This window comes from Aythya ferina, assembly GCF_964211825.1.
Source record: "Aythya ferina genome assembly, chromosome: 9".
NCBI lineage: Eukaryota > Metazoa > Chordata > Aves > Anseriformes > Anatidae > Aythya > Aythya ferina.
The window spans coordinates 18,368,123-18,393,894 of NC_140305.1; the positions used below are offsets into that span (position 1 = coordinate 18,368,123).

Here is a 25,772-nt window from a genome sequence, read left to right on the forward strand (position 1 = left end):
TTGCTGTAGACCTTGACTAAAACATAACCAGGTTTCCCAATCTTATCCTTGTATCCTCCTTGATTAATAATATTTTCTTGTTTATTTCCCATGTAAAGAGTTCTGTTTTCATATGTGAACAGCAAACATGCAGAAACACAAATAAGTAAGAAGAACAAATATATATGGTATGTATATAGCCTCAAAATATTTCTAACCACTCCCTGCCCCTGTTGATCCGTGAAGCCAGATGAGACTGACTAAAAACCAAATTCAGACTGTTGGTCATTAAGGCATCACATTACTTTTTCTTTAGGAGTTCCAAATTCCTCATTGTTATACACTTAGCTGTTATTGTTCTATCCTTAAGTGGTTTCAGGTTTTCAGATAAGTTTTGGAATAAAGCTGGAGGCATCATGACCTAGACAACATAGCAGAATGCGTTTGCAGCATCTGTGCTGGATTTGTGTTGGAAGGTCCCATCACTTCTTGCTTATAATTAATTAGAGTCACTAGAGTGTGGTCTTGCCAGCTACTCTGTCTCACAAAACTCCTTCCACTGTAAGGAGCTATCACCTACAGAACTGCGGAGGGAAGAGACTAGGACTCCTTTGCTCATCCTCACCATTAAGTTCACTGTGTAGGCAAGATAAGCGAGATGTGTTTTGTTTTTTTTGTCTATTTCTAAAGATTGTTTTCAGCCATTAAAAGTTTTTTTTTCCCTTTTTTTGTTCTTTTTTTCCTCTTTGCCAACAGAAATGATTAGGCCTTTATAGTTTACCTGGGTTTTCAGTACTCTGGATTTGGCCTTGTCCCAGTGACACCATTGATGTCAGGCCCGTAAATCCCTAAATAAATTAATTTTGGTGGATCAGTATCTCTATATAAACTAGCAGCTAAGGAAATCATTAGGTAGAAAGCTCCTTTTTTGTTGTACTGATACGCAGCCTTAAATTTCTACCGCTTAGGGGATGTTTGGATGTTTGTTACGTTGTTTGGGAAGACTGGATGCTTGAGTTCAGTCAGCTGTGCTGGCACAACTCAGGACAAGCCAAATTTGGGAGCAGGTTCTGAGAGCAGAAGATGTTAAAGCCATAAGTGCTTCTAGGAGGAGTGTGTTTTTAGTCATCCCTTAGCTGTGTAATGAAGATTTTAAAGGCAATTAGGAGGTGATGCTTCGATTTTTTATTTACTGATAATTTCTGTCCTTGAAGTAAATCATTCACAGATAAACTTAAGAACTCCTTTTTAGGAAGGTAAGAAACCATTTTTGCTTTCTGGCTGCAAACAGGCATTCTGTAGTCCCGTTGACATTAAAGACCTGCCACCCAGTGCACAGTTGACATGGTCTAAGATTGTAGCATCATGCTCTGAGATGTGTACCTGGGATTTATGGTGGATTTTGTAGTTTCTGCTACAGCACAGTGGTAGTTTTAGGATAGACTTAGAAGGAGGCCTGTACCACTGCTGTACCCAAAATGATGTATTGCCCAAGGAAGTTAAAGAGTATGCCTTGGGTTATATCCTTGGTGGCATTACTTGGCTGTAAACTTCATTTTGTTCCCAGTGCATTGTACTTGGTGCACAGCTTTTATTGCCTGAAAAGCAGTATTGTATAATATAAAGGCTTGAGGTCTCAGGCTTTGAGCGTAGAGCAAAAGCAGTGTGTATCACTTACTAATGTGTGCTGTTACTGTACAAACATCAGCTTCCTGCTTTGTCTCCTGTGGTTAAAGGCCCGTCCTTTCATACTGAAAGAAATCCATATCAGAAGGACAAATCCCCAAACTAGTCTTTCTTCCAGAACTGGCTGTGAGACTTGAGGCAAGACCAAAAGACTTTCCCAGTGTAATCACCCCTGTGAAATCTTACTCAGTGAGGGTGTCTGGTGTTGGCTGTTGCCTTGTGCTCTCCTGCAAGCTGGCTTGGATCTCGTTCTTCTGCAGAGCAGCTTTATGCCTCTTGCCAGCTCTGAGACCTCGTGGGTCAGCCTGTGAGCCTGATCTGCTGTCCATTAACAGGATGCATCTGGTGCACGTAGGGGGGGAATAGAGGCAGCAGCACGGCGTTGCAGATGGGAGATGTTTCTAACGCTTCTGTAAGGCCCTATTGTATCATAAGGCCTTTTTTTTCCTAGCTGCAATTCAATGTAATCCCCATCTTTGATCGTTGTCATTTGACGTGTGGGAGATAAGGAATCTGAGAAAATTGTCGGAGCAAAAGGTCTGCCTCTAAGAACAGGAGGTCAGAGCACCAGTCCTGACAAGTTGAGGAAGCATTCAGCTGAAGATTTAATCAGATTCCTGACTTCCTAATGTTTGTTTGGGCAGGAAATTGATGCGGGTAATGGTGGGTAAATTTGAAATGAATAGTTTTAAATACAGTTACTTAATATAGTCCCTTATATTTGTAAAACACTTAATAAATTGTTTTACTTTTTTTTTTTTTTTCATTCTTCTAAAACTGATTTGTCCAATGGATGAGAAACATGGGTTGTAGTCTTTTGTTGCATGCAGCTGCGTCTGTTTAATACTCATCATGATGCCTAAAGGATTCTGGCTCTTTACTGGCTTGGATTTGATCCTCTGAAGTGTTGTACCTTCAGTCCCCATCCAATGTAGTTCTTAAGCATGGGCTCATTCTTAAATCCATGAATAGCTTTTCCGATTCATATATGATGCACACCTTCCTGGAATTTCTTGAATTAGGGTTCCTGTAATAAGATTCTCAAAATTTTGGATTAAAGGAAGAAAAGGAAGCTCTTCTTCACGTCTGCAGTCTCCATCAATAGCCAAGATGCGTCTTAACCACTGGAAAATGGTTCTGTGACTAGAAAGCTGTATAGTTGATTGCATATATTGTTCCTCTGTCATGGAATAGAATAAATACCCATTACGTTTTTGCTGCTATTCAGTCTGATTATATTTACCTGTCACTCCAATTAGTTGAATTAATCTCCCTTGCAAGATTTAGATGTCTTTTGGCACAGCTCTTTTGAAGCTGGGCTGGGAAGTTTGTTCTGTCACACATTGGACAAAAGCACCAGTTCTTTGAAGTTAGCCTGTGACTCACAAACTGTAAACAGGGTAGAATTTAATTTTTTTTAATTTGTTGGAAAAGCCATGAGGACTAGCATGTTTTTTGTTTTGTTTCCCCATAGTATGCACTTTTTTCCTCAAAAACTTTATACTGCAAAGGTGAACATGCCACCAAGTTGTAATAGTTAATGGCAGCCATTCTGTTACTTATTTGTGATAATGTTTTCAGCATCAGCAGTCCACACGAAACCTAGGAGACATGGAAAACAGAAGTCACTTTTTATTATTCTGAGCCATTCAGAGTGGATTCACCAAACGTTAAGTGGATGTACACTCTTTCATTTCAAAATACTACATGCTGTTTGCTGTGAATGTAACTAAGCTTTTCTTAGGATGAAGTATATATTTCTTCTCCATCCTTGTCCATGGGATGCTTCTTGTATGTTATATGATAAAGAAGAAACAATCTTACCTTCTTGTGTAAACAAGGATAAGTCCCTTTTTTCTGCTGTCACAGTATGTGATGCCTTTTTCACATATATCTGCTACCTGCCACAATTTGGGCATCTTCTTTGTATGAACTGTTACATTCCTCATCTCTAAAGGTAAGGCATTGACATCAGTAGGGGCTTCCGCAAACTTTTCCTGTTACTGTCCTCAAATCCTTTAACATCATCTTTGTCTTGATGCTCGTGGACTTTTTCATTGGCTTAGGTCATGAGTGTGTTGAAATTCCATCTCATCATGCCAGAGGTTATCTCCTAGTTTCTTTTTGCTCATTTGTTGTTTCTCTTAGTGTTGCCTATTGTGTTAAATTGCCTCAGCCAGGAACTGCGTGTGTATGTTTACACGTGTATAGTGCTGGTAGAGTTAAAATACTCATTCACTTCAGGGAATTCAACTGTTCTTTCTAGTTGTTCTAGGTTAAATCAGTTAAATATAATAGTCTAAGTAAAGAGAATATGGACATATTACTAAACTACTCAAACCATGAATGGTCTTTGATTTTTTACTTCAGTAGTTAAATCATATGTTTCCTTCTAGAGACTTTTCCTTAATATAGCCTTGGAACCTTTTGTGATGAGGAATAGGTAATGTTGCTGAAACACCTCAGGTTGTTTCAGCTTTCATTATATGCTGGTAAGAAATTTGAGCCAAGTATGGAAAAAATCCACAGCTGCTTTCTCGGAAGCTGAGGTCTTCTGATTGATACTATGTTCATTGGTACCTGTCTCTTTGGCTGCTTCAATGCAGAGAACAATTCATGGGTCCACATAAATGTGTCAGTGCTTGGTACACAGCTATTCTAACAGACAGTTGCAATGGAATAATGTGCAAACTAGGTATGTTACAAGAGAAACACGCTGATTTCAGTCCTAAAACGTAAAGTATGTGGAATGGGAGAAGATGCGTATACTTTTCTTTTCAAAGCTAACGGTCTGTTAATACTTAGCTAATTTTAATTTGTTGTTTTCTTAGAACTGTGCATTTCTCTGTGATTTATTTCTGTTAACTTGTGTTTTTTTTTTTAATCTTCTTTATTTTAATGTGTGCCTGTTTGCCCATAAAGGGATATTACTCTATGAGCCCTTGTGATGACGGATATGTAAGTGTCTATATCTTTATATCCTTTCACGTTGCCTGCTGCAGTCTGTCACAGTTTGTCTCTCTTCATTTCACAATGTATAACAATTTTCTATGCATTTTAACTTGTCATTACATTAACCGTATGGTTCATACAGAGCCAAAAACATGTGCAAGGCTTGGAATTTATGCATGGAGAACAGACTAGAAGTTCTAAGTAACCTTATGGCTTTTAATACACGTAACACAGCATGTCAACAAAAGCGCAGCTTTGTCTACAACTTCTCACATGAAACACAGCTTCTTTATAATATGTGGAAAACTATTGTTTCTTCCATGTGAAAGTCAGTGAATATAACCTGAAGTCTTCAGTGTGCCAACACCATCTGATCCCACAGCACCTTTGAGTAAGCAGATAGATATCAGTGCTTAAGACAATGCAGTAAATTGAACTGTGCTTGTTAGAGGTGCGTCTTATTTTTTGTGTTTGTATTATGAATTTGTAAAGTGAAACTTTGTAGGAGATATTATCAAATTGTTTCATGCAATTAAAATGGCCCTCTTCCATTGAAAACTGAAAAAGCAAAACAATATTTTGTGTACTGCCTGTGACTTCTGTAACCAGATGGAAGTCTGTATTCTGGCAATATCACAAGTACACCATAAGTATCTCATTTTGCCTGTAGTCAGTGCATTCTTTGTAAAGAGAGGAAATGAGTCTACTTCTGAGTAACTCAGTTTGTAATCAAATCATAAAAGTGATTGACACTAATTCTGAAAAATGTCAGTCAATATTCTACTTGAAAATCATCCATATTTGTATTTTTTTCTGCCTTGTTAGGGTAGAACAAGATTTCACTTTTCAAGGAAAATTGTACTTTTTCCTCAAATATATTCCTCACCTGGAACTATAGTAGCCTGGGTGGACAACCAACTTCCTACTTAAAACAACATTTTATTTTAAGAAATAATCACTGAATGCAATGGATTATTCCTTATGTGCTTCTTTTTGTCTTGACATAGAGAATGTTACTCATGTTCACCTGTGTGATCACAGGTACCAGAAGACTACCTCTATCGAGCAACATGTTCCTGCTGATGATGTGAATGGTCATACTGGCCAGCTTTTGCTTGGTGTTTAGCATTCTGTTACTCTTCATAATGGTGTCTTTTGAGATTGAGAAAAGCTGTTTTCATTCACAATTTCACATCTGTAATTATCTTTGCTAAAGAAAAGTTTTGCCCATATGCAGGGAGTCTTAGTACATTCTGCATTGTATAAATTATATGCAACTATCTTACAACTCAGAATTATTTATAATTTTTAAAGCTATCTGGCTAATTCTGGGATATTTCTCCAATACATAGATTGGTTTCCTCTAGCATATCTACATTGTTTATATATAGGATTTTCTTTTATCTGTCATCTATTGTTATTACGCTATCATGCAGTATCACAGGGTGACTTTTTTTTTAATAAACTTCAGGTCTGTTACAGAAACTGCTTTATATGCCAACTAGGAAGTTTTCATAACAGCATATGTCAAGTATAAGTAAGATTAAAAAAATAATAATAATTAAAAGCATTTGCAGATCTTCTTATGAAATAAATTTGCATGGTCCCAGTAGAGACTTGCCAGGTTACACAAGCTCAAAACCTAAAATGCAACAAGCTGCATGTAGCAGTCTTCTTGTCACTAGTGTGTAACGGATGAGCTGAACATACACATTTATGATTTCTAATCACACGCACAAATTAGCTAAAACTTTGGCTTTACTCCTCATGTATTCATCACATATCTTGGAGTATTAATTCTGAATTTGCATTGCATTTACACTGAATTTTATAGCTCATTTTCATAATGGTAACAGAGGTCAGAATCTGGCTTTCAGCTTCATCCTTCAGCATATTATGAATATATACATCAAATTGTAAAGTGGAGATGATTTGAATACAGGACTACAGGATTTGATAAAATCAGTTGTGTTTTTGGCTTCCAGATGAAATGCATCTGTTTTCTTTTATAAATATTGATATTTTTTTTCTCTTTGAACTTCTTTATTTTATTCCATGCTGTTCATATTCAAGCCTTTCTTCTTTCAAAAATGAAGGGCTACCATCTGTGGCTAATCTGCACTGTGACAAAATTACTTAATATGGCACCTGGTTTGGCTTTGGTAAGAAACAATACAAACATAAGTCATACCCCATGATCCTACCAGAATGAGCTGTGCTTGGGCTGTTTTCTTGTGTTTGTTTCTCTTCTTTCCTTAAGACACCTGGTTTCTGCATGTGCTTTAATTATTGAAAAATGGTTCTGTCCTGCGGTTCTGCATGAAAAACATTTTGTTTGAGATTAAGTCTGTTAATGTTGGGAGTCAGGTATTGCAGATAAGTCATGTATACTGTGTGTTCTTCATAATCATTCATTGACTGGTACTGTACAAAATACTTATGCAGAAGCTTGAATTAGTGTTTAACCTATTCCAGGAAAGGTAAGACCAAGGAAAGGACATGGGAGAAAATGTTAAGGTTAAAATACCTCCCGAAAGCAAATCTTTTTCATCTGAGAAATTGATGGTAAAGAGGAGTTGCCTAGGAAGGGCATTGTCTGGAGAATAATGTCGGGTGCAGAGTGAGAAAGATACCTTTGGCAGTGCTGCTGACTGAGTCTCATTCTGTGGCTCTGGATTCATCATTGCCAAAAAAGGCCAAAATGGACCCCATTCTGCCCACTTTCATTATAAAAACTAGTCCAAACTGTCAGTTAAGACTTGAAAATTAAACTTTTCCTCATTTAAATGTATTCTGTTGTCCCTAAAAATAGTTTTAGAAGACTACATGTTTCTATATGTACCTGCAACAAGCAATTTTGCTTGTAAAAGCATGTGGCTAAAGTTTACAAATAACTTAAACAAAAAAAAAATTGATTTAAGTTTTGTAACAGGGTAGGATTTTGTTCCTTAGCATCACTTGGTTTTGCTTTCCATAGCAGGAATATGTTGAGGAAGGAAGGCTGGTTAAGCTGGAACTCCTGCCAGAAGTAAAATGTGTGAAAGCTTGGCCTTGAAGCTACTGTGTACGGAGATAACGGTGAAGAAAATGTCTTTTTTTCCACTGACCAGAATATATGGCTTAATTGCACTAACGGTGCTCCTGATTTAATGAAGGCCTAGAGCTGCTTTGTAGAACCCAGCTGCGTTTGAGGTTTTTCCTTTTATTAAAGCTAATGCCCAAGTAAAGAACTAGAGCTTAGCAGAGCTTTTTGGGGTTAGGTTATGTAAAGATGTTTAACTGGGTAAATATCCTGAGACTGGGAAATGTCAGATAGCACCAAAGAGGAGAAACAGAAGTGAACAAGCAAACAAATGTTATCTTGTGAACTGTGCAAGGAGGTACTGAGGCTGAAGAGTTGTTTGCTTTGGTGGGCTGCCTGGAAGGAGCTGTGTAGTACACATTGCCCCACACGGGGAATTGGAAGGGTAAAGGCACTTTGTGAGGGGCAGAAGAGCACTCTGCTTACGGAATAGGAGCATTGAAGCAAGTTAAAATGAAATGTTAGAATGGTTCTGCATTTCTTCCTGTTAATTAGAAAAGGTCTTGGGACTCTCAGGGGCAGAAAGTGAGGAGGAGCAGAAAGTAGCATGTATGTAGCATGTTATGTTATGAATGTAGGTATGACTTTCCTCTTAAAAAAATAACAGGATAAGAAGATGAAAAGATGAGAGTCTGTGGCTACAGGCAGCCTGGATGTTAAATAGAATGATCAGTGTTTGTTGGTACTGTATTTAGATGACTTGTTTGAAACTAGACATTGAAAATGCAGAGGAAGAAAGGAGATCTCTGCCTGTGATGTGGTTGCACTCTTTCTTATCAGTGGTGCTGCCCGTGGTCAGGCAGGCTCCAAAAGGCAGGTGCAGTGAAGGACAAACCAGCCCTGAGAATCCCTCTGCTTTGCCTCGTTGAACCTGATGTAATATAAACCGTATCCAAGTTGCTTTCCCAGGAGCACCGAAAGCCTAAGAAAGCTGCCTTTATCCTGCGTGGGTTCTAGAGGGGTTAACCTGGGTCTGAGCAGGAAAGCGAGTGCTGGACCAGAAGGCTGGCCATCGAGGTGCTCCTGCCCTCAGAGCTTGAGTATAGGGTCAGCATCCTTATCCAGGGCCTTTTTGTGTGGGGTAACTGCAAAGCCAAACCTTTATAAAGGCTGTGCTGCTCTCTAGCTGCCACCTTAGAACTAATTTGAGAATTAATAGGACGTTGTCCTGCTTGTTCTGATTGATTGTAAAAACCCTAATGTTTTTCCAATTGAATTGTCTTTAGTTTGAAATTTATAGAAGCTTTCACAATCTTACACTTACCAGAAAGGTTTATTTGTGTAGATGAGGGATATGTGTTTCATTACCAGTTGTGGATCCTTTATTTGGATTTTGGTTGGAGCACATTTTTCTTTTTATGGTGGCAAAGAACTAGTGGGTAAAAGACTTTGCAGAGGAGCAGAGGGCTTTTATATTCATCTATCCTCTTAGTAACCTGCTCTGTTTCTTATTGCTGTTCTTTGTGTCACGTTTTCATCTTCAAGGCCTCAAGGTCATTTCTTTTGCTTTAGTGTGCTATGGCCACTTTCTTCCATGTTTCCTTTAATGGAGAAGGGTGCTAAGCAAGAAAGTGATTTGTGACTTCATTGCACACTCAGGTGCAAGCTTGTAGTTTTTGAAGTGGAAAACAATTTTGTTTAAACAAAAGTAAACTTTTAATATTTATTTTATAATAATAATAATACAAATAAGTGAAGGGAAGACAGTTGAAGTGTATGTGATACTTTGAAAGACTTCTCCACTGTGTAAAATAAACTAATATGTGAGAAGTGCTGTCAAGACAAGTTAATTTTGAAGTGCATGACCTGTTAATTAGCTATTGTGTGCAGGTCATTCATTGACTTAAACATAATATAAAATGCTTTCTGATGCACATGTAAGCTTATTTCACATCTGAGAGAGCAGTTCCTTGCATTACAAAGGATACCCATGAGGTTTGTGAAATCTAGCACGTTCAAGAATATGTCAGTTGGTTTAATTTAATATTCTCTATGGTATTGCATGCCTTTTGTCTACTAAATCCCTCAGTTTTAAACCTGACAATAGACGTGGATTATATTGCTCCCCTTGAAAGAGGCCAGGTTAGAAGAGGAGACTGGTTTTAAAGACGTAAGTGGTAATGAGAGATTTCTTACAAAGTAAGTAGTGAGGTCAATACAAAAGAAGACACAGAATATACTGTGAATGTGGCATGTGGTTGACATCAGAATGCATGATATGAAGCGCTTCCGTGCCAGAACTGCTGCTTCTTGGCTCACCTACAGTTAGCTCTAGCTAAAAAATACTTATTAAACCAGACAACTTTTATACCGTGCTGACATTTTGACTTGTGCAACAATGGTGCCTTCCTATGCCCTGTGTCACACTGCAGCAGAGAGCAAATATCCAGGCTTAAATTGAACTTACCCTAGGCAGAATCCCTGAGAAAAGGCATGCTGTTCCACATCCCTTTTGTCTGTACTAGAATGGATAGTATTTTCTTTACATAATTATAGTTGTTTATTTAGGTGTATATTAATATCAGCAGGCAGTCTGATAATGTTAGTATTAACAAGAGTGAATTGTAGCAAACTTGGATGCTGAATTACATGGTAGATCTCCACTGGAAAAGAACTACAGCTTTAAGGTAATACCATTTTTAAAGTCAATAAATGTCTTTAACAAGGTCTTCGTCTTTCTTAGTGGGCTTCAGGTAGGTAGTATTTTCTTCTATCTCCCCCCCTTTATTTTTAAATGCTCTCAGTGTAGGTAATATTTGGAGTATGAAAGTAAAGATAACATAACTAGATCACAACACAAGATGTTTTAACTTTTGAACTACTCTGAGGGAAAATAAATGAAAAATAAAGTCCTCTCCTGTTTTAATCTGTGTTTCTAATCTGAAATGTAGGTTTTATAGGAAAAGAACTGCAGAACTTGAGTGAGATAATTCACTATGAACCTTATTAATAGCACTCCTGATCTGATATTTGGACTCATCTGTTGTGATTTCTTTTTTTTTTTCCTGATCCAGGCTTCCACAATGTTAAGAGCATCAATAGCACCTGTGTAAGTATTTATTGAGGAGCTACAATTATATCTGTAAAGAGTAGGAGGAGGGGTTATTAAATTGAAGTGCGCTACCTGTGGTCTGCAAATGAGAATCAGCCTGTGTGCTTCCTCTGATCTCAATGAACATTGCATGCAAATGTCCTCTGATCAGTATTCCTCTGCTGGGCAGGTTCAATAACATCCTAATTTCAGCAGGATGTTGCTAATCCAATAAATCTGCCACTCCACACCTGCAAGTTGGCTGCTTTATTTTCTTTGCTGTTTCCGCACAGTACGGTCCTATTGTTGTAGTTGGTTTGCTTCCCCCAAATCCAGGAAAAGGGGGAATGGGTAAAATGTTTTTTTGTGTGCTTCAAGATCAATTCTTTTGTGCTTAATTCAATAAATTTTTGCTTATAAATAGAATAGATATGGTGTGTCTGAGGAGGTTTTTAGTTGTTTTGAAGCACTTTTGATCCTTCCATTGTTTACGAGATAATTAAAGGGTCAACTATATATAGCATTAAAAATTGTTTTGAAAAGTAGCAGGATAGGAACAGAGGAGTAAAAATTGTTTTAGTGGAATTTATTTAAATAATAAAATTAAAGCATTGAAAGCAACGTTACTATTTTTATTTTTACTAATTTTATTTCTATTGCAGTATTAACACTCAAAACAGCAGGACAGTATTGGCACATGGAATGTGATCCTGTATTAAATCTTATGTGGACCAGCATGGTCCAGCTGGCAGCCTGTAAAAACCCATTCAGCTTTGCCTTGGAGAAGACTTTGCTGTGTTTGTGAGGGCTTAGAGGTGTAGTTGGAGCTGCAGCTTGTTACTCTGGCTGTTCATAACCATGTGCTGAGAGCCACAAGCTGCTGTCCTTCAGCCCTTGTGGGCCACAGAGGGCAAAGACATCATTGAACTGATGGCTCTTTTGTGCTGCTAAAAAAACTCAGATAATCAAATGGCTAATTTTCGTAGTTTAACATCTCCAAATTGGGATGACAAATGAGCTGAAAATATAATAGAATATTAAAAAAGAATAAGTCCAGGTTTTAAAAACTTGTTTCAAGCCTGTTGTTTTAACATGGTAATAAAAATAGCAAAGGTGTAAAAATGTGGAAGCCCTTCTCCTGCAGCAAACTTCCTGTTTTGGCTCTTGTCACCTCAGTAACATCAGCTGCACTGAATAAGGAGAAGGTTTTGATGAATGTCAAAATTCAGTGAGTTTCCCTTTTGCATTGTAGAAAGATGCAGGATGTGCCATTGTTGCCCTCTTTGGACTATGAGAAGCTGAAAAAAGATTTGATTACAGGGAGTGATCGTCTCAAAGCCTTCCTACTGCAAGCTCTGCGCTGGGTAAGTGGGATAGCCTCTGTACAAATCAATAGGTCCCTTCTGGAGGGGTCCAATCTTGTGGGCAAGCTTATTGAACTCTTCAACAGAACAGCATTATAGGCACCTTCTGTCTTTGTCAGTGAAGCTTGCTGATGCTCTTGAAATGATGAAGAAAGCCCAGGCAGTAGGTGTGTATTTGTAGCAGTGTCCTCCCTTTCTGAGGAAAGCCAGATAGAAATTCCTGAAATCTCCAGTGGAAGTTATTTCTGATGTGTTTTTGAGAAAATTGTTGCTCCTGGCAGCTCCTTTTTCCATGTTTTGCTCTGTTTCAGATTTATATAAATGCTACTGTATCAGAGAAATACCTGAATCTAATCACCAGTTTTCCTTCATAGTCAACGTATGCTACAGGAGCCTGCAGTTTTAGTTAACTCAGATCATGTAACGGTATTTTGTGAAAAATTAAAGGTGACAACAGGAAGTTTCATTTTCCTGCCGAAAAGGAAGCTGACACTTTCAAAGTGACACGTGAAAAGTGATAATAGTGAAATTCTGGTCAAGCTTCAATATCCATTTTTCACATTTAAAAAAAAAAAAAAAAAAAAAAAGGCAAACAAACTGTTAGGTCTGACTGGTGGTTCCTCTAGCCCAGTATTCTGAGATCTTTTAGAAAAGCACCACATCTGTAGCTATTAGAGGGGCTTTTTAGCTTTATGGGAAGTCATGCTGTATCTCTCTTGTATGGACAGTGATGATAGCTTATGAGTAACAGCTCTGTGATGGATCGCTTAGCTGACATCAGGTCGGTTCATTTCATCTCATTCCCTTAGATCACTGAGGTTGAATTCCTTTCCTCTGTGAGAAGAGGATTAATTTTCAACTATGGGGTATCTACACCTTTTAAATCTTCAGTGGTCATCAATTCACATTACCATTCATTTATTTGACTGGATTATTTATTTATGTTTTTGTGTTGTGTTATTTTGTGTTTTTTTTTTAGCGCTTGACAACATCATATCCTGGAGAACAAAGAGATACTGTCCTGCAGGCCTACATCAATAATGACCTCCTAGATTGCCACAGCAACTGTCAGGTCAGCTGGAATGGCTTTTCTCCAGCTTGTGTGCGATATTGCTGATTTGTTTCTATAAAGTGCTGATCAGAAAATATTATTGCTCTCTGGAGCGTGGGGGGGAAGCACTAGTACTGCCAAAATTGTGTGATATGTTTAACTCCTTCGCCCCAGTCTTTAGATGTAGTTGGCAAAGCTCAGCGTTACAGGAGTTCTTGATTTAGATCATCTCAGCAAGTGCATACAGTCCTTGTAGCCAAGGGGAAGTTTGTCACCTCTCCTGGTTTTTGATGTCTGAGTTGAGCAGAAGCCTACTGAGCCCCCCACATAACAGTCAGCTCTTGTTTACGAGATGCTCTGTCTCTTTTTGAGTCAGTATGTGTTGTTAGATAATACACTCATTTTCACTGCTCTAGGATAAGAGCAGAATTAGCACTTCAGTCTTAATACCTGCATGGAATGTCTGATTATGCACATGTTCAACAGTATTTTAGTGAGTTTAGAATGGATTGTTACCTTTCTTTAGAAGGGGGATTATCAGGCATGTTGATTTATTCACTAATGATCTAGTACTGTTGCTAACAAAAGGGAAATATTTTTTTCATTCATAAAGGTTAATTTTATGCATGGTTGATTTCCCCAGTTGTTAGAAGCTGTGGACCTGCTTGCTGCATTGTCATTGCAACAGTAACTTGTGCTATTAGAAAAGTTAAAGGATTAATAAATCAATGATCGCTTTTTTTTCTCCCTGAGAATTTCTGTAAGAGGAAAGTTATGCAAAGGTAATGCCAAAAGTAAAACAGATTAAAAATAGTTTGCAATGTGTTGTTCTTTGTAAGTTACTGAGCTGCTTTCCCACACTCCTAGTTGTCAAACAACAGCATTCCTATTCGGATGACATTAATATTTAGCCAGTGACCAAGAAAACCTGTTAATTTAAGTTCACAAACAAAATGCGCTAATTTTAGTTTTCCTCTTTGCCAGTGCTGGTTAATTATAATTCTTATTCTACACCATGGAGTTTAATAGCATTATAACAGAGCTGAGTGGCTGTGATCTGCTTATTTTCTGTCTCTCCCTTAGCCACACCCCCACACCAAAATTTAAAAAAGGAAGTGGAAAATTCTAAATCACAGTGACAATTTTTAAGATATCGGTATGCGGTTTATGCTTGTTTGCTCTGAAAATTTACTGAAGCTTTTAAAATGTTACAGAAGACTAGGTTTGTTTTTTTCCCTCTTCGGTGAGCTATTACTAACATTTGTTTTCTTTTTCAGAGAAATGTCCTTAAATTATTACAGTCTAAGAGCGAGGTAGTCAGACAGTACATGGCAAGGCTCATCAATGCTTTTGCTTCATTGGCAGAAGGTAAGAGATCCATGGTGAGGGGAGGAGGGTTGCAAATCATTTTCATATAATGCTGGCTCATAGGTACTTTAAAAAGTGCATGTCACCCTGTGTGGGAATTTAGAGTCTCATTGGCATACTTTTTCTAGGGCTTCACTGTCTTTTGTTATGTAGATTCAAAAGAGTTTTTCAGTGTCTGGAAAGTTTTCATTTTGACACTGTGTTTGCATCATTTCTGTTGTTTTTGATGATTTGTGGTCTGTGCAGGAGCCTAGCCAGTTGATGTCTTTATGTAGGCTTCAGTCTCTTTATGAAGGTCAAAAAATATATATATGGAGGGGCTGGAGGGGAAATTCCCCACTAGTTAAAGTGCGTATTGGCAAACCTGCTCCCAGACTGCATATCTCTGCCTGTCCCACATTAGCCATCAGGTCTGGTGTTTCTTCAGAAGCTAACTATTGCTAGGACCTGAAATCCCTTTGAAAGTCAGTAACACCTAACTTTCCTGAACTCTTTGGACATCTCAGTTCTTTTCATAGAGTATGTAAAACTGTAATAAATCAGAAAGCATGTTCTGAAAGAATAGTGGATTCTGTGTGGTACAAGCAGAGGTACTAACTAGGCAGGTAGGGACCTCTAATATGCCAAGTGGGTGGATTTGGTCTGCTAGACAACTCATTTGTTCAGGTTTGTTTGGGTTTTGGCACATTGTGGCTCCTCAGGAAAAAACTAAGGTCAATCCAACTTGCTCTTTCAAGGAGAAAAAACTTTTCTGTCATAAGTTGATATCTCAGCATCTGTTCTTTCATCGCTCTTTGCACCAGGTCGTCTCTACCTTTCTCAGAACCCACTGTTGCTGCGATTGCTGGAGGAGAGACTGAAAGCTGAGGACAAGGATTCCCTTACATGGGAGAATGTTCTGGGGGCTTTGCAGAAATTCAGCCTCAGGTGATGAAAGCACAGCACTCAGTGGTGACAGCAGGGGAGGAAATGCAGGCTAAGTTAAGCTCTGTTCAGGGAGGAAAGAAGAGTGCTTGATTTTCCCATAACAATCATCAGACCCTCTGATGACCGATGAAAGCGGTGTCATTTATAATGGAGGAGAATTCAGTTTTGCTGACTGAATTAACCTGATTTCCTACCAGCTGTCATGACTCAAGTAAACGTAAATCTCGTACCACAACTCTGTGCACTTCTCTATGTATTCTTTAACTGAACAACTGAAGTGAAAGTCTTAATGTAGAAAGTTCTGAAAATCCCACACAGGAGAAAAAAAAAAGAGCTGTTTTACATTCCCATGCATAATGTTTTCATTATCCTTTCTGCAAACATTTTTCAGGGATTTCATTCTCATGCTGTTGATCCTCTTTCCTGGAGCTGTCTATACATGGGCTATTCTGTTTTTTCCTTTTGAATTACTGACTCAAATGAAATTTCATGCAAATGCAATAAAGTGCATGATATTGCTCTCATTTTAAAAGTAACTATGATCTAGGACCTCTGTTTTCACAGTATTTGGGAGGAATATTCAGCTCTGAATAGCTAACTAAATGTAAGGAGATAAATATATCTCTCTCTTCTAAATTAAGACTGCAAGTTGTGTTATTTTGTTTGTTTGTTGTTGTTGTTTGTTTGGGCTTGTTGAAGAATAAGTGCTGCTCTTGAATTTGCCTCATTTAGATTTTCAGTAGATAAAGTATGTGGAAATGTACATAAGATTCTGCACTGCTTCCTTACATAATACCTTACATATATTTGAGAAGAAATCTTCATACCCTACTGCTTGAAATCCTAAACCAGTCTTAGACAAAATGATTTTTCCATTTAAGCAGTGTTTGATAGAACAGTTGAGTTTGAATTTTGGGGTCAGGAGCATTTTTGTGAAATAAGCCACTGTAATTTTTGTTTTCAATCTGAAAAATAACAGTTCGTTTTATAGGAGGTTAATGCCAGATACTTGACATGAGGGACTTTTAATATAGGGTCAGATGCTCCCTTGTTTTGCCTCAGTCCTTGGCATAGGCCTACCCCACGATCCAGGACCGAGGAAGTGTGTGTGAGTTTTCAAGGGTAATCTAAATCCCAAATACTAAGACCAAGGAAATAACCGTTTGATCTTTGGAGTTTAGACTTGCTGGCTGTAAGAAATAAAGTAATTAACAAATGATGTTCTTCAGTAAGACATTTTCCACCAATTCTAAGAGAAAAAAAAATTCTACATGGGGTGTGTATGTTTGGTGTTGTTAAGTTAGGAAGTTCTGTGGCAGGAGTCAATCACAGTTGATCACCTGGCACTCGTCAGAGACAACTACAGGTTGAGGAAAAAATTTACACAATATAACAATCCCTAGAGAAAGTGCAAACAGATCTAAGCAAAGATTGCATCAGCCTAATCAGCAGTACAAAAATGCTATAGTGCTTTGTCAAACAGTAATTGTTTTATGGGTCTGTTATGTGTAGCTGTTTTTTTGTTTGCTTTTTTCTTATTTTAAACCAATTTGAAGCCAATGGAAAATGCAGTATTAGGTGGAATTAGCCTTAGAAAACAATGAAACTTACCCCAGCAATTTGCAGGTGTACACCCAACAGTATTTCAGTCTTCTAACCCTACAGGAATCTGCGTCTACTTACCAGGCTTTGTTAATTCACTAGTTTGATTCTGCAAAATGAGCAGTTTATTTTTTTGTTGGCGAGCTAGCGTGTGGCAGGTAGATACAGTAGGTATTTAATGTGCTCGTATTCAATATAAATGTATTCAAAAGGTGTTTACCTTGTGGTTTGCTTTTTTGTGTGTATTGTTGTTTTTAATCCTAGGCGTGCACTGCAGTCAGCAATGATCAAAGATGGGCTCATTTTCTGGCTGGTTGATGTTCTGACAGATACAGATAGCCTGTCTGATTACACACTGGAGTATGCTGTTGCCTTGCTCATGAATCTGTGTCTGAGGAGTGCAGGTATCTAACTTCTGAATTACAATTTTATTCCAAGTGGATAGGGAAGATCCTGAAACCTTTTACTGTTATCCCTGGATTCTTTCAAGTAACTATATTTAGTAGCTGAGACTCAACCAACTAGTGACATTTGAGTGTCATAACCAGTATTTAATGAGCATATCTCTTTCCCAAGAATCCCAGACTATGGTGGTTGGCTTGACCAAAGTCCCAAGAACTAAGGAAGCAGTTAATCAACGAAACCCTCCAAGATTTGATTTTTTTTCAGATCAACATGTGAGGACTGTCGTTCCTACGTTCCAGGTCCACTTTTAGAAGGACACTTACTATTTAAGAGATCTGTTTATGTAAAAGAAAGTCAGAACTGACTTAATCACTAATGGCAAGGAGCTTAACCTTCACCATGTGAAATGAAATACTTGTGTGCTATACTTTACTGTGTAGAGATGTCCCCTGAGAAAATAAGGTTCCTGTCTTAAAAGACTTAAAAGAACCTTAAAGTAAGTTTCGTTTTAAAAAGGAAAGTAAGGCAAGGAAGAGAGCTTGGCATAAGAAAAATAATGCCTTTGTTTAACGTTGTTAAATCCCTTTGTGTTGCATCCTGTCCAAGATTGCGATTGTATAAAACTGGAAAACTCCACTAATTTCAGCTCAGTTATGAGCAGCATTTGGCAGGAACAGCATTGCTCTGTGTAAATTCATTCTATTTAGTACTGATTTTAAGAAATAATTAAGACACTTTCTCTGATCTGCTGGTTTTTTTGGTGTTGTTTTTTTTTTTCAAGCATATTTATTTTCTCCCTTTGCAGGGAAGAAAATGTGTGCAAGGATTTCAAACCATGTGCTCAAAGTTCTCTCTGATCTTCTTGGCCATGAAAATCATGAGGTACTTGTACAGCAACTTAGGGTTAAGAAAAAGGTAAAAAGGAAAATTAAAGATGAAAAAGGCAAGAAAGGAAGAAACAGAAATAAATATATAAATTGGCTTTGTTTCCCTTGTTAGACTTTCAAGTAATTAAGTACCTCGAAAGTTTCCTAAAATTCACAATTCTGTGAATTTGATTTCATTGGACACAGATCTTTCTAGATGTAATTATGTCTTCCTTTAACACAGGTTGATAGCCAGAAATGAAAGTCTTGTAGGTGCCCAGCTATCGTGTAATCCACATGCATTTTTGACTGCTGTTTCTGACACTGTTTAAATGTTATCTCAAGACCGAGAGGATTTGGTCTGACTACTTCATGAGCTGAGGTGCAAGCCATTATGTAAAACATTGGTACAAAAAAACAAATCTGCTGCTAATTTAAAGAACGTTACAAGAAAGCAGTACACCTGTGACGTTCAAGCCCAAATATGTTTTTGTCTGCCACTTTGTTTCATCTGCCTCTTTACTGCCTTGGGGTTCAAGCTTCTTTTCTGTCTCCAGACACACTTGTGCCATAGATGTTATATTAAACAACCTCAGAGGAAAGTGTTAAAGGTGATAGTTTATTTCTGCCTAATGTTTTCAAGACATCACTCTGATAAAATTTGTGTTTTATGTAAAGCATTGATTCAGCTCTCTCTGCAGAGGAGTACTTCTTTTAACCATATGGTAGAACTGAAGGAAGGAGAAAATGCAGACAAATATTTTTATGAAATTGAAATCGTAGAGAGGGAGGGTTTACCGGGATACTCTAGATCAGTTCCTTGATGATTTTGCAAGGTGGTTTGGGACATCCAATAAGAACAAAATAAAAACTCTGGGGTCTCATGTTTATATCTAATGATTGGATCATCAAGAAAGTTTTTTTGTTTATCACTTAAGCTGGAAACAGTGAATGTTTCAATGAACTATTAGCTCCAGGTTTTATGAATTAATCAGAGGGCGTAGATCAGTTCTTTACTGGCACTGTTTTAATTAAGATGAATTTTGTCATATCTTTATTGAACTCTTTCAGTATTTTTGTTTTTATGAATGGGAAAGTTAATACGATACATAGTAGTACAAAATAACATCCCAGTTCCTAGACTGAAATATTTAGAAAACGCTGTGATACAGTTGAAGTCTGTGCCTTAGAAGGACCTTGAAATTTCTTTTAAAGGATGGATTCTTAGGACTTTGTACCAGTGCAACTGATGAAAGTTTTGTTATTGCAGTCAAAGGTACAGGGCAGCTCTCTTGGGTGCCAAGAGAACTTTCTGAGAAGCTGTGGAGCCCTTGTGTAAATACTAATCCCTCGTCTTTCCTTGTTTCCTCTGCTCACTGCCTAGCTCACTTGTTCGTTTTTCCAAAATACAGTCAGAGGATGACTGGACGTCTTAGTGCTCCAACAGTAACTGGCCAACACAACGGGTCACATAAGTGCTACTAAAAGTAGTTTGACATATCTGGTGGTTTTCACTAATCATATTACCAAGTTTTTTTGCCTCTGCTGAGGGACAGTAAATAGGCAGCTGACTGGGAGGATCTTTTACATTTCTTCAGCTTTTATCATCCTGCTTAAGGCTACAGTGCTTGAAACCTGTCTGTGTTTATGCTGACATAGTTTTGTCCCAGTTGTTTGTCCTTTCCTTTTTTTTGTAGTGCTAGTCAGAAACTAACCTAATTTTTCTGCTTTTCTCCTTTCTCTCTCTTTTTTTTTTCTTTTTGGCCATGGGCTAGGTCAGTTTGCAAGAACACATTAACACATTTTCAAAAAAGGGGTGGGGACTATCAACACACAGCAGTACTGGTTTAGCTCAATCATGTCACAGTGTACTTGCATTCCCCCAGAAAATCACTGCTTACCAAGTGGGAATTTTTGCAAGTGTGTAGGCTACCCTGATTAAACTCTCTGAACATAGTTGGTTCTGTTCCTTCACTCTTAAATTTTGGTTATAGTCTACTTGGCTGAATGTCAGAGTTTTTCTTAGTGGTCTGACTACTGGCAAGTATTTCTTCCTCTTAGATACAACCATATGTGAATGGAGCACTGTATAGCATTCTCGCCATCCCTTCTGTCCGAGAAGAAGCCAGAGCAATGGTAAGAAGTTCTGCTTTGCTTAGCACAGAGATCACTTCATCCACTGAAGATGACGTGTGTGGGTATCTGTTGAGTGGCGTGCAGCAGGTTTGTCATAGGCATAGCATTTTGAGAAGGGAATCCGCAGGAGGCCCTCCACCTTTGATATACAAACAGGTATAAATGTACATCTTGAACATTTTTGCCATATTTGCTAGCCTTTTCCTAAAGGTGAAGCCCCAGCAGCATAAAGGATCCTTCTTAGTTTATAAATGAAAGATGTTATTTTAGAACAGTTGTCCATGTAGCATTTCATAGATTGGATGTGGCTCAGAAGATGCTTTCATCTGACCTGCTATTTATGGCCTTCCCTGAGTTAAGTAATTCTGCTCAAGTGAGCTAAGGGGATAAGTGTTCTTCTTGCTGCTTTTTTTTTTTTTTCCTGTCTGGTCTAGACATGGTTAGCTGGGGAGGGCGGGAGGAAGGTTTTCACAGAACTAGGAACTGATTCAGGTGAAAGCTAGTCTAATGGTAACGAAAGTGTTTTGACTTGGGGTTGATGAAGCTATTCCAGGGACAGCAGTGTATCCTTGTATTTTAAGGACTAACCTAGAAAGTTTTACAGACATGATTGTTGTCAGATGTTTTACCTAACAGAACACAAAGGATTGAATGTCATCTTAAATGATTAAAGGCACAACATCAAGCCTATAAGGGACTGCAAAGGAAGAAACGGAGTTTAGAGAAGGTCAAAGAGAGTCCTGCCTTTTGCTTTCCTTCTCTAAATCTTTCATAGTTATCTCTTTGAAGGCAAATTTGCCATTTTCTCTTGACGCCTGTGTTAAGAACTGAGTTGAGAAGGTGGAAGCAGCAGATCTATTAAAATTTGTTGCTCATCATGGATACTTCCATATCTAAATCTAGAAGCAATATACACATCCCATTTCTTTGGCCTTTGGGAAGTGTATAGACAAAAAGGAATATTTATTGCTGGACACAGTTTGTTTCACACTGCCAATATTCTTCCCAACAAAACAGTGATATTTTAGCTGACAGTGCTCTGTCAGTGTGGTCACGTGAAGCACTAACCTAGCAATGTTTTCCACTCCATCCAGGGAATGGAAGAAATTCTGCGCTGCTTTATCAAGGAAGGAAGTGCAGAGATGATCCGGCAGATTGAATTTATTATCAAGCAGCTCAATTCAGGTCAGAGGAACATATGCAGCTATCTGAGCTGTACATCTTTCATAAAAGTCAGAAGAAGGCTCATTTTTTTATTTGGCATTGAAACTCTTGTAGAACTACAGTAATGTGATGGGCTCAGAGAGGGTGAATAGTTAATGTCAGGATTTGATACGTTTTAAAATTGATTTTTGTGTTACATTTATAAAGAAGAAAGAAAAGGCTGTGTAGTTCCCAATCCTGAAGTTTTGGGACTGTAAACAGAATGCCTTTGTCTGTGTTTTTTTTTTAATGCCGGTGCCCTCACAGTAACAAGAGACCAGTGTCAACTGCAAAAATAAGCAGGTGATACAGATTGTAAAGCAGGATTTAGTGACTATGTCAGTCTCTGCTCATCTCTCGTTCTGTAGAGGAGCATAGCTCTGTTATCTGCAATTGTTATTGCAGATACACTGCTGACCTTGGGGGGTTTTGTTGTGTGCTGTGTTGTTTTTTTAAAATTCGTATTGATCTTCTGTATTCTGCTATATTGCACAAAAGTTTTAAAAAAATATTTTTACTTGTGGACAGTATAATAATGAAGTGCTTGTAGAGAGAAGTAGAATATTTTATTAAAAGTTAGTTGAAAAATAGACAAACTTGCAAGCACACACTCTCATTCAAGTCTCCTCAGTAAATACACTGAGGCATCATAGTAGGATTTATGAGAAAAGAACCATTCCCAAGTGTTTCTGTTTCTGCCTTTTTTTTTCTTGGATATGAATTGGCTTCAGTGATTTCTAGCATGCTTAATAGGAGCGAATAATTCCAATAGTTGTCTTGAGAAGAATGGTGTGTCTATAAGAGAAGCAAGCTAAATCTGAATGTTCCAAAAGAGGGGCAATAACTAGAGATTCTTTTAGGCTAGACGTGTTCTTATAGAGTTTCGTTTTGCTTCTTTCTAGAAGAGCCATTAAATGACAGTGCTGTGTCTGATGATGAAGAGGAAGAAGAGGATGAGGAAGTAAGTATAAAGGCCCTCTGGAACCTTTTAGAAAAATCCTTAGTCCTCTAGACAAAAAGTATTTCTGTCAGTAAACCAGACCTTGTTTATTCCATGGAGGTGTTCTTTTTTTTTTCTTTTCTTTTTACCTTTGGTTGATTTTGGTGGTGGTGGTTTTATTTAATTACCATGGTAATATTAACAAGAAAATTGTATCCGTTTACATTACCTTTACTCCATCTGAAGTCCTATACTTTTATTTTGACAAGTCACCTCCTTTGTGATAAATAAAGGATTATAGCTGGAAATAAGTAAAGAGATGAGCACAAGTAGAAATCTTGCTTTCAAACAGACTTATTTCAGCAATTAAATATAAAGGAAGTGAATGATCCAGTATATCACCAGAATAGCTTTTAAAATATTGTGTTTTTTTTTCTTAAGGTATCTTTATCTGTTTAATGTGTGACTTCATTTTGCTGTTTAGAAACTTTTAAATATATTTCATAAATTGTTTATGATGAAGGAAAACAGTAATTCTAAATTTGAAAATAACTGCCATAAAAAGAGAAGAAGAAAAAAATAAGATAGCAAGTATCAGAAACAGCACAATAGCGTAAACTGGTGAGCTGTATATTTCCAGCACTGTTAACAAAATTTTTTATACTGATGATTTCACTTCAGCATTTTTTAAGAAGCTGTTTGCGTAGGGTAATAGGATTCCAGGTGTAGACAGCACGTAGTGTAATTAGTTTATTCGCCATGATCCCATGGCAGGGAAGTCAGACTAGATGGTCCGAAATGGTCCCTTTAAACCCAAGGGATCCTGTGATTCTGTGATTTAAATTAACCATCAAAGCAAGGTGTAAACAATGTTTAAGAAATTTGTAACAGTCTTCACTGGTGTTGTTACAAAGAATAAGATGCATAAAACTCAGTAAGCCTGTTGTGTGTGTGTTTGCTAGCTTGTTGCACGTTAATGCTTAGCAAGAGTGGTGACGCTGCTGAACCCAGAAGGTGCCCTGCTGCTGCAGGTTGACTGAGCGTATTTTCAAGTGAACTTTGAACCTGTTACATTGTGAAAACAGAAAAATATGCAAACATCCCATTTGTAAAAGGTGTGGTTTACTTGTAGCCATGTAGCGTATCACTTTGCAGGATCCAGCCTTTGCTTGGCAGTGTCCAGAAAAAAAATTGTATTTGCATTCTTTAGCTGTTTTGTGTTGTGGCACAATAGGTCGTGAGAAGCCTAGACCAGATTATCTCTTGTGCCTTTCCCTAATTTTACAGCCATGTGGAAATTCTAACATTACAGCTGTATGGAAGCTTTCATTTACAGACAGCTCTTTTTTCTTCTAAAGGGGTTCAGCAAACTCTTTTTTTTTTTTTTTTTTTTTTTTCTATTAGGATTGGATTATTGTAATTGTATCATCTCTTGAAGTTCTGAAGTGTGTTTTCAGTAATCTTCTCTTTCCATGACTTCAGACCAAAACCAGTGCTTTATATGCAAGGTGGTCTTTCCAGGGATTAACACCTTTTAACTGGTTAACACCTTTTAGCTGGTGTTCCAAGGCTTTCGGTGTCTCAGATGTATTGTGAGTATTCAAAGTTGAGATATTTTTCCCCTGAATGCCAGTATCCTTATTTTGAAGGTTACTATGATCTGTTATGAAATCACAGAGATTGGGACACCATTCATGAAAGGTGTGGCTTTAAATTGTGTGATGGTGTCGCATACTTTTATTGTGGTTTTTACTTTTCTTTTTTCCTGCTGATGATTTCTCCTATTCAGTCATGTCCTCTAGATGAGTTGCTGCTGCTCACAATCCCAGCCAAGGCTCTAAGTCAAACCAATTGTATGTGAAATGTGTAACAGGCTTCTGTCAGTCCTTATTTTACTCAAATATAACAATAAGCTCTTGAAACAGAGAAGTGCCTGGTTTCAGTTTTACAATAGCTTTGAGATTATATTAAAAAGAAAAGGAAAAACTCTTAATTCAGGCAGTTTTACAGCTACTTCTATAATAATGATGTGGCGAGTCCTACATTGTAACTGCTTCTGGCACTGTAATTCTGTTCTGTTCCATGTAGGGCTGGTCTGTCGGTCTTTCAGAAAGCAGAATATACAAACTGTGGCAACAAAAGGCTATACAAAACTCATAATGTTGTTACTTTCTTAACTAAGCAAAGCTCTGTTGACTCACTGCCTCGGTGCTTGAGGCCCTTTTGTATTTTGGAAATGCTGTGAGTTATTGTTCTGTGGAGTTCTGTGATAACATCTGGTGCTGTGATCTGGCAGCACAAAGTTTTGAAAGACTTTGTCGGAAGCCTTGCCTTGACATAATGCTTAAAAGCTACTACAGACAATATATTTCCCTATACGTCTATTTAGTGACAATATGTGACATGCATTCAGACTGCCTGCTGATATCATCATTTGTTGCTGGTTTACTCGGCACCAGTTTACACCTTCACAGCTTAAGAAATAACAAAGTGAGTCTTTTATGCAGACTCTTAAGTTGCAGTTTCTACCCAAGCTTTTCTTGTTTCCAAAAACATGTGAAGAATCCCCATGCTGTTACCATTACCTTTCTTGTTGTTTTTTTTCCTTTTTTTCCTTTTGCCTGCGATTAATTTAAAGTTGTTGAATTTTCTTCTGGCTTTGAACAGACCTTGTGGTACTGACTTTCTCCTAAACACTGCCGCCAAGTTGTGGTTGAGCTTGTTGGAGGATGAGCCTGAGATTTCTAAGAGAACGTCACACACTTGGAAATTAAGATTCTGTAGTGTGTGACATCAGAGCATATATGAAAAATTTCTGCGTAGTGTTACTCAGAAGAAAAATGGCTTTAAGGTTTGTCTGCCAAGCTTTACATTGATTTATGTAGAGCTCAGGATGCACTGTTTTCCAGAGTATATGCCCACTTCGTTATATGAGCTGTCTGGCATGTGATGAGAGCCACGGTTACAATGCATAATTTCTGGTGCTTAATATTCTTTTGACTGTTCTGTTAAATACTAACGTATTTTATATTTAATATTTAATCTTTATATTTGCTTTTTTATTTGACTTGGACCTTCTTAAAAAGCTGCCTGTAAAAGTAAATATGTGATATCATAGCTCTAGCTCAGAAGTTTACTTACAAGCTCGAGATATGTTAGATAACTGTACAGTGACCATTT

At 37.7% G+C, this 25,772-nt stretch overlaps 1 protein-coding gene across 1 annotated transcript in view; it reads left to right on the plus strand.

The window, feature by feature from the left end:
* ARMC9 (armadillo repeat containing 9) overlaps positions 1–25,772 on the plus strand; it is a 63,962-nt gene that overhangs the window by 17,778 nt on the left and 20,412 nt on the right. Inside the window, 11 exon segments of the mRNA XM_084529094.1 lie at positions 4,588–4,623; positions 10,714–10,748; positions 11,983–12,094; positions 13,074–13,166; positions 14,423–14,513; positions 15,317–15,440; positions 17,307–17,446; positions 18,253–18,329; positions 20,375–20,449; positions 21,544–21,634; positions 22,555–22,613. Of these exon segments, the coding sequence (XP_084385220.1) occupies positions 4,588–4,623; positions 10,714–10,748; positions 11,983–12,094; positions 13,074–13,166; positions 14,423–14,513; positions 15,317–15,440; positions 17,307–17,446; positions 18,253–18,329; positions 20,375–20,449; positions 21,544–21,634; positions 22,555–22,613 (933 nt within the window).